Here is a 12,323-nt window from a genome sequence, read left to right on the forward strand (position 1 = left end):
ATAGCTACTGATATTGGCGACTATTGTCGTTCAGGGCACCCTTCACTGGTTTTCACTTAGGCGTGCGCTTTCCGGAGACGGATATGTTTGACCTCAAGTTCATCCAATATAAGCACTTGATGCTCTTTTACCATTTTTTGTCCAATGCACTTGGAATTACATAAGTTAGTTTCGCATCGGGGACTTCACTCTTAATTCACGTGACATCCTAATATTTATGTTATGGCATGAAGCTGCCGTAGTACACTAACGAGATATGCATCGCTAGGATTCTCTTTTGATCTCATTGTTACTTTGTTTGCCTCTCTTACCGGGTTCTTCTTTGGTAGCGCTTCTTCGGTGGCGGGGAGCTCTTGTGGGTCTCTTGAAACCCGATGCGATGAGCATGTTTGGGACACTTCTTGTCATATGGGGCCTTGTCAAGGAAGGGCTTCTTGGGAAACACTTGTGAATCTGATCTGCAAAAGCATGTTGATTGGCTAGTATGTGCTTTCACTTGTATAAAGTATGATGTCAATAAAATTGTTAAAAGTAGTCCATTTCGACCCTTGGTGAAATGATAGAATTTTGTATGACCTACAGGTGTGATGGGAATTGAATGAATTTAGTATGGCATCAGAATCAATTTGTTTTTATCCAATTCAATACATTTGCCACGGCCATAAACTATGGCTAACCATTAGTACAGTCCAATAAAAGACATTTGCCACGGCCTAGACGTGTGGCCAAATTATAGATCCATTCTACAAAAGGTAGGTCGTGTGAGCATTAGCCACGGTTTAATGCTGTGGCAAAAAGGAAAATTCACCACGACCCATGTAACGGTTCATAACCGTGGCATAAAATGAAGCTTTACCCACGGTCTTTAGCCGTGGCCAAAGATTAGCCACAGGTGCATTGGCAGCGGTGGGTAAAGCGGCTTATAACCGTGGCAAAAGATCTTTAGCCACGGTCAATGACCGTGGCAAATGCTCAGTATTCTTGTAGTGATTGTGTGCGGAGTGCCACACTATCAGGATACTCAGGGCCGGCTCAAGCCAAAGTGTGGCCTTAGGCGAGGCCTTTATTTGCGAGGCCTTTATTTCTCAGGCCATCTATAATCACCAAAAAAGTTCAGCGTATATTCACAATTTTATTATAAATTAAGCGAAAATCTAGTATCATGACTCAAATCGAGCGAAAAAGCGACAAGAACGTAACCAAATAAACATCAAAACTATAAATAAATAAAATAAATAGATTCATATTGAAATAAAAAACAAAAACAAAACAAATTTCACAAAAGCGTGGAGTATTAGATGATGAATTGATGATTAAGCGTTTAGAACTCAAAAGTGAAATTGACAAACGGTTAAACTTGAAATTGGTGAAATAGAACAAAGAGAGAGAAAGATTTAATGAGAGAAGTGTAATGACAATTTCTTTAATTAAGACAAGTTAATTAAGATAGAAAAGAAGAAAATGCATAGAATGTGGAGATTCTTTCACTAAGCGTGGGATTTTCCATTTGTTTTATTCTTCTAATGAAACAATTTGATTAAATGAGCACACTCCTACAAAAACTGAAATTACTATGGCTTGTAGTCATTGGATTCATATTAATACATCGGGATGTCATTTGTACGGTGGACTATTGGATTGTATACACTCCACATTAATTCACTCCGAAATTTAGTGCGTGGATAGAAAACCCATTTGTAAACAAATTGACTATCATATCCTTTTTTGGTATTTTTTTTCTTTATAAAATTAGGTAATAATAAACAAATATGTGGATAAATTAGGAAATATGAGGCCTTCCAAATTTGAGGCCTTAGGCGGCCGCCTAACTCGCCTAAGGGTTGAGCCGGCACTGAGGATACTTGTAGGCAAGTAGTCAGAAGGAGCTCATTTGAGAAGGTCCATCCCTCTCTTGTGAATACCCAATGCATGACCCAAAAGGCTAAAACAAAATGTGGGCCATAAGTTTCAGCGTTGTACTGCAGAAACACCACATTGTCAGGTGTTTCCTGTGCATTGTTACTATCAAATACCTTTTTTTTCATTCCTTCATTTAATTCTGAACTGGGCCAAAAAAATGAGGAAGAAAAATAGGTTAATGATGCAATTGGTTTAGTAGAGGGTTTATACATGAGACCCCGATACTTTAAAGAGTAAGGAGAGTGCAGTGCTGTGTCGGATGTTCCATTCTTGTGTAAAATGGTGTGTCCTTGCGGTGTCAGAGCTGTATCACTCTTATCTGAGTATTATAATATAGTCCTAATTACTATGCAGATTGAAAACTTAAACAGTAGGTACATTGACAAGTTATGTGTTGTTTTTTATTCAGTCTGATTCAGAAGTCGTGTCAATGGTCACTTCTGCTTTGGAGTCCACCCATGCAGCTCTAGTAGTAATGACACACCATGACATGCCAAAGCAGCTATATAAGGAAGAGGTGTGTGCCACTTCCTTAGCTTCTTATTTGTTAGTTCAAATAATTTTCATTGTCTGATCTCCATATTTCCTCCTTCATCTTTCCTGTGATTTTCTGTTAACGAGGAGGAAACTGCTGACAAATTAATTTGTATTCTTTCCATATCAGATCATTGATAGAATTCTGGACTTCTCGAGGCATCAGATCATGGGTTGCATGTCAGCTTGTGATCCATCATATCGTGCTCTGCATAAACCTAGCGAAAATGGAGGGCTTGACGGTAAGCTTCATCTCTTGTACGTGGAAGCTCGATTTTCATGTTGGCTTTTTAGGTTGTTATATACAGTCCATTTCAAGAGATACTTTGATTTTATCTGCTCATTATCTCTCCCTCATAATTTTAACTCTCTTCAACTTTTGTTAGTTCACATGATTCAGCCTATAATTATTGCATATGACCTTTTGTGACTTATCCTAGCCAATATTGATGCTTATTCATCAATAACAAAAAGCAAAAGAATAATAAAATAAACAGTAAAAACATGCAAAATGTTTCTCTAGCTTGCGTTATTTACTTGTTTATATCAACTCTCGTGCGAACGGATTTTATGTATTTTATTCGTATATTTTTTATTAGTATGAAGCTGATATCAGTATGCTTCTTATTTTCAGGTGAAGAAGATGAAGAAGCGGATGTTGAATTTGATTCATCGAGCAAGAAGCGTCGTCGTTATAGGAGTTCTAAAGCAAAGAAGTCTACAGGGAACAAGTGTGCTTATCACTGATACCTTTCTTTCTAACTCTGTATGGTTTTCTGTGCAATGGTTAGCTCTTTAAAAGAACTAGAATGAAGTGTATTCTGATATAGTTAGTTTTTTCCGAAATAGGGTTCCCGATGCTGTGAATATTGTACTTCAGAAACTTTGCACGATACTTTGTCTTCTGAAAGATTTGCTGCTTATAGAACGCCTATCAGATAGTTGCATACTACAATTACTGAAGACCAGTTTTACGACTATCTTGGTTGATAACATCCAGATTTTGCAGTTGAAGGTCATCAGTTTAATATGCGGGGTAGTGCATATACATTTTCATTTTCATTTTCTTGTTGGCATCCTATGCTTATGCCAGTTGTTAATGATTGTTTTTATTTGTTTGTAATTGGGTGCAGGTATTTTCTTCGTACTCACAGCATAGAGTTTTCGTGATAGATGAAACAGTTCAGCTTCTTTGGAAGCTACCAGTTTTGAAGCGTGCACTGAGAGCTTATTATCTACCTGATGAAGAGCAAAGGCAGGTTCAGATGATCACTGCTTTGCTGATTCAGTTGGTTCAATACAGCACAATTCTTCCTGAGACATTATCCGGTACTTCCATATTAGACATTCCAGTTGATGCTAGTTACCCAACCAAATGTAATGAAGCTGCTACAGAGGTATGCTGTCTTTTCTGGAAACACGTTCTTTAGGAGCTCAGGATGCATCTGAAATGAAAATGCTTATTGAGAATCACTACAACAGAACTACCACAAAAGACACTTTCAAAGCGTCTTTTTGGATGGAAAAACCACGCTTTTTGAGTGTCGGATGGTGACCCGTTTATAGGCATGTCTTAATTTTTAAATGACGCTAACCAAAGTGTCTTTTATCTTGGAAAACACACTTGCCACTTGAAAAAAAAACCACTCCTAAGATAGCGTGGTTTTTTTAATAGACACTTATGGGGCGTGGTTTTTTTATTTTAGTTTTAAAAAAAAAACAGAAATTCGACCTGGACATTCAGGCTCAGCAGAGCTTTCTGAAAAACAATTGATAATGCAATTTCTCAAAAAAAAAAAACAATTCCTGGAAAGTGTAGGCAAAATCTGTCCACGACTCACCATTCCAAAAAATGATACAATCATCAGCTATTCTAGTATATGCAAATCAACAAACAACAAACTAATTGTATATCATTGTACATCATTGACTAATAACTATCAAGTCTTGTATATCCTTGTGTGAGTATAAGATGTCAAGCTAGAAAGTGCCTCAAAGTCCTGCAAGACATAAAAATATACACATAAGTCAGTAAAGAACTTGAGTAACAACTCCACAACACCAATCATCATGAAACACAATACTCTGGGTTCGCACTTTGGACAAGGTATTTGATAAGACAAGATGTTCAATGTAATCGATAACACTGAGTCAACAAAATATTCTCCTAAAGTGTTCTCATGATGCTAATATTAAGAAAGAGTGAAGTGAGACAAGATGTGTGCCAACTGTAGGAAATTCAGCCATATGTCAGAGAACTGCACAGGAAAACAATATAGCAGAACAGGGGCTGTAAGAGATAAAGAACAATGGAAACAGCAGTGACATAACCAGAAAGTAGTTGTTTGAAGACTGATCACGGTGTGGAAGTGTGGGGCACAACACTATCTGAGCATGTGCCTAAATAAGAGCTATTTAGGATCCTTTGTGTTTAGAGACTTGGTCTCTTTCACCCTCATAAAAAGTTCAACTCTATTCCTCTTCATATGACACTGCAATAGGAAACTTCAATTTAATTTCAAATTGAATTTACCTTCTCTAAATATTCATTCACAGAACAGTAGCTCAAGGAGTGCAACTTTGTCCCATACTCCTATAAATTACAGTGTGTATGTTACATAAGATATAGGATCAAAAAATAAATTTTTTGACCTCTCAAGAACAATTTTGATATAAACATAGGAATTGCATAGAGAACTTCAGTAGGAGAATCCTGCCTAGCAGTTCCTGAAGGTGGTGAAAGTTTCACCGTTCTCATTTACTAAAAAGTGAATTTACAGGAAAAACTTTCTTTGTGCTATCAAACACATCCTTGAAGAAAAGATTTCTCTTCAGTGTTTACTATTGAAGATTTTTCCAATAGTCCATCTCATTTTTATACATTGCTTTTCTTGCCTTAGACTTGGTTCAAAAACTTATACTTCAGTAGCTATATCATATCACCAAAGATGAAGAATTCTAGAAGTCTACAAGAAGAAACCTAAATAGCAGCTGTACAAGTTACAACTTACAAGTAGGCTGAATATGATACAAGCTTCATTGTTAGAATAGAGTTGTCCAAGTATGCTAAGAACTAAACACAGAATAAAGTGATGCCCATAAAACGTCAGGGGATAGCAAAACCAGTGCTCAAATACAACATGGAAGCAATTAAAACAGAGAATAAGACCATATAAACTTCCATACAGTTAAACATCCCCTGCTAAAGTCATGGATAGAAGATAGAGATCCATGAACATCCATCACATTTAGAGAACCAACTATATAATGTGAATCCAAGACAGGGAGAGGTAAGAAAGAGACCTTTCCCCACCAAGTTAGTGGCTCGTATAGTTTCAAGTCATATTGATGCAGGAAACAAGAGATATTATCTACCCTTTATCTGTTCTTACCAGAGAAAATTTCCTTTTATATCATAACCAGCATATACATCAAGCACCACAGTCCACAGATAAACCATACTATTATAAATTCACATAAAACAAGTTCATACTTTATTGATTTAGACTAAACTGAAAGAGGGATTACATTTACATAACATGGAAGTATTGCCCCAGAGCACATAAACAAGCATTATCACCAAACATTCAACAAAACCCTAAAAGGGGCATTTCTTAAAATCTCATAAAAGAAGTCCAACAAAGTTCCAAAACTAAAAAACAAACAGATCTGAATATAACCCAAGTAGTATGAACCAAAACAAAAGTATATACCTTTTAGTCAGCTTCTTAAAATACCATCTCTTTATACTTTATCACCTCACAACAGACAATAATCCATCACTCTTCTCTGCCAAAAAAAAAAAACAGAAAAAGTCAGTAAACATATACAATTTAAAAACCAACATAAAACAACCCCTTCTTCCTAAATCAAACACACAGCCAAAAAAATCCAACAGAAGCAAACAAACAATCCAAAATAGAAAAATAAAAAGTATACTATTTTGTTGAGTAAAAAAAAAAGCAGGCTCACTTGTTGAGTTTGTTGAAGAGAGAAAGCGATGAAACAAAACTAATAAGGCAGTTTAAAAAAGAAGATATTCTGAGGAGCGAGAAAGAGACAGGGAAGAGAGGTGGCATTAATACTCCTCTCTTTTTTTTCGATAATTCCACATTTCATTAATTCAAAAGATAGTAACTTACAGAACAGACAACTATCAAAAATACATGAAAGAAACAGTAAATCAAATGCAAGAAAAAACACAAACATCCAAGTATGTTTGAGATAGATTCCCTTGCATCGAATTCCCAACACGAATCTGAAATCTTCAACCCATGCTTCTTCCCCACCTGAGTTGCTCCAGCACTGATCAGCCAAGAGTTCTGATTCTCCCAAGACGAAGACCCAAAAGTCTCCAAACCACAAAGCAATAAACTCTGTGACAGCGGCAGATTAGCTACACCTAGAAGGTGAGCCTCACCAAGAACCTTACAAAGGAGTGGTGGCCTGACCATAAAACCCCAAAACCAGCAATCCGGAAGGGAGAAGATAAAATGGAACGAACCTCCCTCCTGCCCAACCAACACTGAAGACAACCACAACCAGTTACAAGCAAAAGAATCCAATTACAACTCCGACATCGTATGAGAAATGTCCAACCATGAATATCTGACTTGATGCTGCCAACCAAATAACACTTTAATAAAACTGGAAATAGGAAACCGAGATCGTACTTGTTTTGGATCTTCAACAAAGAACTAGCCTGCAAAAAGGGGGTGACTTTCCACAAAGTAGAAACCATAAACCCCAAAGACCACAGCTCTTGATCCAAACGATCTATGCCGATTACACTATGGGTTACAAAAACCCATAAAAGCAACCAAGTTCCTTTTTTTTTCTTTTTTTTCTTCATCACCACAGCAATGAGACACTAAAGAAGTCAAGGAGAAGATTTGTGGAAAGAGGAAACTCAAAAAAGGATCAAGAGAAAGTTAAAACAGATCAGATCTAGGGTGTTTTTTTTTTTTTTTTTTTTTTTTTTTTTAAGATCTGAAGAGGAGTGGGGAAGAGCTGCTGTGGCCCACAGGAGAGGCTTGAGTAACTGCTTTAGCCCGCAGGAGAGGCGAAGTGGCGAAGAGGCTTTATCCCTCAGGAGAGAGGGATACAGCCATTAGAGAAAAACTCGGGTCTCTTCTTCCTTTTTTGTGGAAAGAGAGTTATGCCATGTGTAAACTCTTAATACTCCTCTCTATATAACCCTAACTAGAGGAAATGCATTAAAGTCAAATGTCTCAAATTCTATGTGTTAATGTGTGTATTTATTATATTTATGAACGGCTCCTTCCACCAAAACATAAAAAAAAAAAAAAAAAAACTATTGCTCTCCAAATAAAGCGGGGTTGTTTTCATGCATTTAATATCACAGCTGAGTGAGTGAAAAACAAAATAAAGAAAATTGGTTTAGTCCTCTTTATGACAGCTGCCATTACTACTTACTCTCACTGTAATCTCTATTCAAGACCATATATAGCAGGACACCAAACAGGAATCGAGAAAACTTAAAATTCGTACCTAAACAAAACAAGTAAAGATTGCTGGCCATTTCACTGTTGTGGGCAGCTGAAGCTCTCCAAATGTCCTTTTCGACCCAAACAGTCGCTCACTACGATCAAGGATGAGAGATACTTGGACATTATACATCTCCATTGAGGAATCGACATCCGGATCAGAAAAATGTTTCCTTTCGTCGCTCTTCCCTTAGCAATCAGTTCTCTATGCATGTTGAACATTTCACACAGTTGCATACCTCGTGAAGGTTGTGTATTTACTGGTTCCCTTACCTACAAAACAAATAAAACATTAACAACGAAAAACAAATTAAGCAGCTAAGCATAAATTTATTGCAAAAAGCAGCTCAAGCAATTCAAGAGATATAATTATATTACATTAGATGTTGTTGCATTAGCAGTAACACTCTTTTGTGAATTTGTTTGTTGGTCTTTCATTTCCACCAAGATTTGGGTGAGATTGATCATATGTTTCTCTAGACTCATAACCCGCTCTTCAACCATAGTACGTTGTTGGTACTCTTGGTGAAGCTTCTCTTTGGCAGGAGCTGATGATACAAGAGAAGTCTTCGTGATACCAGCACTCATACCACACACCCGACCATATTTATCGAGACCAAACACTTGCGCAACCGGATCATTATCCAAGTCTAAGTCAACGCTAGATGGATCAACTTCAATTATAGCATTAATTCTAGCCTGTTACAATGACACAAAGAACAAAACGAATTATTTGTACATGCACACAAAAGCAAAACATATAATATTTAAATAGCTCACCATTCTTTCGGGAGCAATGAAAGAACCATCTTTGCGTGTATGGATAGCTATGTAAGAATGTTCAGGTGAACTTAGAACCAGGATTCCTCTTTTTCTAAAAACAAATAATAGAAGAAAAGTTATAAGAACCAACTTACTATTTTCGACTTCTCATACATAAAGATGCAAAATAACATACCAACTCATGGATTGTTCTTCACGATCCTCTTTCTGCCTGATGTATGCAAAGACTTTCTTGCTTGTCTTGATTTCTTGCCAATCAACCGCATTGGCTTCTCGAAGGTTTAGATTCATTGTCTACAAATCTCTCCCACTCTTCCTGCTTTACTCCTTTAGGGACGGTTCCTTTTCTTTTCGTCATCATTTTTGTACTTGTCATAGTGTTTAACTCTAAGGCGATGCTTGTACTCCCTGAAAGACTTACACCAACCTTCTTGAGTTGACATTTCCTATATGTATCGGGAAACATGGTACTCTTTCTGTATAAGAATGAAGTCGATCAATGTTAATCTTATATACATACAAATAAATAAAAATTCATTTTGATGTATTTTCAACACTAACCTTGATACTCTTCCAAATTGCATTCTTAGTTTGATCGAGGGAACGTTTGTGAAACTTTTCATAGAAAATTGGACAATGAGTTTTCGCTTAATTCCACCAAGTGTACTAGAATAGCTACTTGAATTATCTCCATTGGTTGTCCATCAAATCAAATTCAATAAATTTCTTTCCTATATTCAACAAAAACTAAGTCAATGAACCATAAAATAAAATGGAGGCTTAGAACAAAATGTAAAAACTCAAAGGATAATAAATCAAAACAAAAAAGTACAAAAGATAATAAATCAAAAGTGTATTACCAGAAGGGTTTCCATCATGTTGCTCAGAACCTTGGGACGCATTTGATGATGAGCCTGAAATTAGGAACATGTATCAAAAATCCATGCACTAACTTAATATATTAGCTTGTTTTCTTTGTTTCTCAAAAGTCATTACCAAACAAGATTCTCAAAGAATGCGTGATATAAACAAAGGTATTGACCTTTGATGACTCACCTAGCACTTGATCCTGAAATTGAGCATAAGAACAAGGAAATGCACATTTAACACTTAATATAGTGTAAAGGTAAATTGTTCAAAACAAAATATTTTTTAACTTTGGATCAACACTAATAGCTCTTGAATCAACAAAAGCGTGCTCCTCCATTTGTATCTCTAGTTAACGCAAAGATGTATGGAATCCTTTTCTTTCTTAATCATTTTCTTCCCTTGTTTTGAGCTCTTGAAAATAATACAAACTATTAGAAATTGACATTTTCAATGAAATTTATATACCTTTAGATTTTAGTAATGACATTACCTCCGCCATTGTAGGCATAACATCATGCATCACAGCTTTTCCCTTCTTGGCCTTTTTAAACAAATCATTAGTACACAAAAAATGCAATGAAAGTTATACACCTTAGTCATGAAATTACCTCAACCCTCGAAGTATTTGTATGTTTATCATCATGCATCATAGCTTTTCCCTTCTTGGCCTTTTTAAACAAATCATTAGTACACAAAAAATGCAATGAAAGTTATACACCTTAGTCATGAAATTACCTCAACCCTCGAAGTATTTGTAGGCTTATCATCATGCATCACAGCTTTTCCCTTCTTGGCCTTTTTAAACAAATCATTAGTACGCACAAAATGCAATGAAAGTTATACACTTAGTCATGAAATTACCTCAACCCTCGAAGTATTTGTAGGCATAACATCATGCATCACAACCTTTTCCTTCTTGGCCTTTTTTAACTTTTTCCTTGAGCTCTTTATATAACACAAACCATTAGAAAATAGCATATTCAATGAAACTTACACATCTTTAATCACTAAGATATACCTTTGCGTTTTCCTGGTCTGCCATATCCTAAAAAAGCAAACAAATTATTGGCTCAAATATTGTACAATGGAGAAACAAAGTCTAAAATGTCTTAATGACTATACTAGACAAAGTAATGCTAGACAAAGTATCAATCTTATAAATCTTATGACACAACATCTTATAAATCATGCATAAAAAGTGTACAATAACAAGTGATCAAGTGTCGAGCAAAGTATCAATCATTGGCTAATGTAGAAAAATCATTCAAAACATCCATAAAGAAAAAAACATGTACTAATTTGGTGATTATAGGTTACAAATGCATATATTTTCTCACGCCTTTTACAATGTCATTGGACTAGGTTACAAATGCATATCATTCATTCACCATTTTTTTTTCAAAATACGAGAATTTTTGGTACACAATCTGCACCTATTTCTCCAACATCTTCTAAATGTGATGTATGTAAAAATTCTTTAGGCACTCTATACTCAAAAGTCAAGGGGTCTTCATAAGCATCCATATCTCTAGTTAGTCTCTTTGGAGCATCTAACACCACATTTCAGCCACTCCATGTTGGATCTTTACAATAAAATACTTGAGAGGCCTGAGATGCTAGGATAAATGGCTCATCTTCAAACTTTGAACTTCTTCGGAACTTGCTAAAATTCACAAAAACTAAATTAATATCAGGGTCAAAGTAACATCCATTCGCTTTATCCTCAATTCAACCCAATCACGGTAAAATACAGTTTGAGTGAAGTCAAAGCAGTTCAACTTCGAGAATTTGTCTTATGACCCCATAATAGGTAGCTTCTTCATCAATAAGATTCCTATCTTTAGCACTCGAAATAAAACTGGTCATCGCGTTCATTTTAACTCCGAATTCGAGTTGTCTTGTTAATTTCCCATTCAAAGAAGAAAACACATATCCACTTGCTTGATAGAAATTATAAGATGTTGCTTGAAAGTGCGGACCATCGACAAGTCTCTTGATGTGAGACATCTCACCGTTTTCAAGTTGTCAAAACCCAACATATATATATATGATATTAATTGAACAAAACTACCTAATATTAATTGAACTTTAAATGTTGAATTCGGTGTCAAGATGTTTTACTTGTTGCCTTAACCAAAAAATAAAACTCATCGGACTGTTGCTTTTACGTTTATTTCTTTGGATTTGAATCCATTGACGTATGCTTGGTATTTCCTAAATAGGAAACAAAACTAATACAAGTCAAATATATGCCTCCCCAGCTACGTAGTCACAAATTAAGATAACCTTGACTAGTTATGTCACACCCCAAATTTCCAGAAAATTTAAAACTGATATTCAATCATCTCGAAACCCAGGGTGAAACAAAACCCACTAACATATTATCAACCACAATATTTAAAATCTAAGATCAAATTAAAACCTGAAAAGAACAACGCTTCATTTACAAATAAATTTTTTCTAACCAACTCTATTACCTTTGTTTCAATTCAAAACTATACACTTTTCGAAAAAACTTAAACCGAGAGAAGACTCCAAGAGCAAATCCAAGTCACGTGTCTTCATCCACTGCACTCCACCATCTATGTTCCCAAGAACACACCCACGTTGCAAAACAAAGCAAACATGGGTCAGCAAATTGAATTTTGCTGGTATGAGTAGACTAACAACAAAATATATATAATAATCTTTCAAATGAATAATATAACA

General features: G+C 35.7%; 1 protein-coding gene and 2 long non-coding RNA genes across 3 annotated transcripts; 1 reads left to right on the forward strand and 2 right to left on the reverse strand.

Moving 5' to 3' along the window:
- The first annotated feature begins 2,310 nt into the window (after positions 1-2,310).
- Positions 2,311-3,884, forward strand: LOC147477960 (sister chromatid cohesion protein SCC2-like). The gene is made up of 5 exons (XM_086586127.1): positions 2,311-2,437; positions 2,585-2,696; positions 3,089-3,185; positions 3,304-3,490; positions 3,588-3,884. Exons 1-5 carry the CDS (start codon positions 2,351-2,353, stop codon positions 3,882-3,884), a joined length of 780 nt encoding a protein of 259 aa, XP_086442253.1. The 5' UTR covers positions 2,311-2,350.
- Positions 3,885-4,210: 326 nt separating this feature from the next.
- Positions 4,211-6,515, reverse strand: LOC147477961 (uncharacterized). The gene is made up of 3 exons (XR_015209250.1): positions 6,427-6,515; positions 6,168-6,243; positions 4,211-4,454 (listed from the first exon to the last, which is right to left on the reverse strand). It is a non-coding gene; the product is annotated as an uncharacterized LOC147477961 (long non-coding RNA).
- Positions 6,516-6,531: 16 nt separating this feature from the next.
- On the reverse strand, positions 6,532-8,757 carry LOC147477962 (uncharacterized). The gene is made up of 2 exons (XR_015209251.1): positions 8,340-8,757; positions 6,532-8,234 (listed from the first exon to the last, which is right to left on the reverse strand). It is a non-coding gene; the product is annotated as an uncharacterized LOC147477962 (long non-coding RNA).
- Between the last annotated feature and the right edge of the window lie 3,566 nt (positions 8,758-12,323).

Source organism: Coptis chinensis, chromosome 9, assembly GCF_015680905.1.
Source record: "Coptis chinensis isolate HL-2020 chromosome 9, ASM1568090v1, whole genome shotgun sequence".
In the NCBI taxonomy this organism is placed as follows: domain Eukaryota; kingdom Viridiplantae; phylum Streptophyta; class Magnoliopsida; order Ranunculales; family Ranunculaceae; genus Coptis; species Coptis chinensis.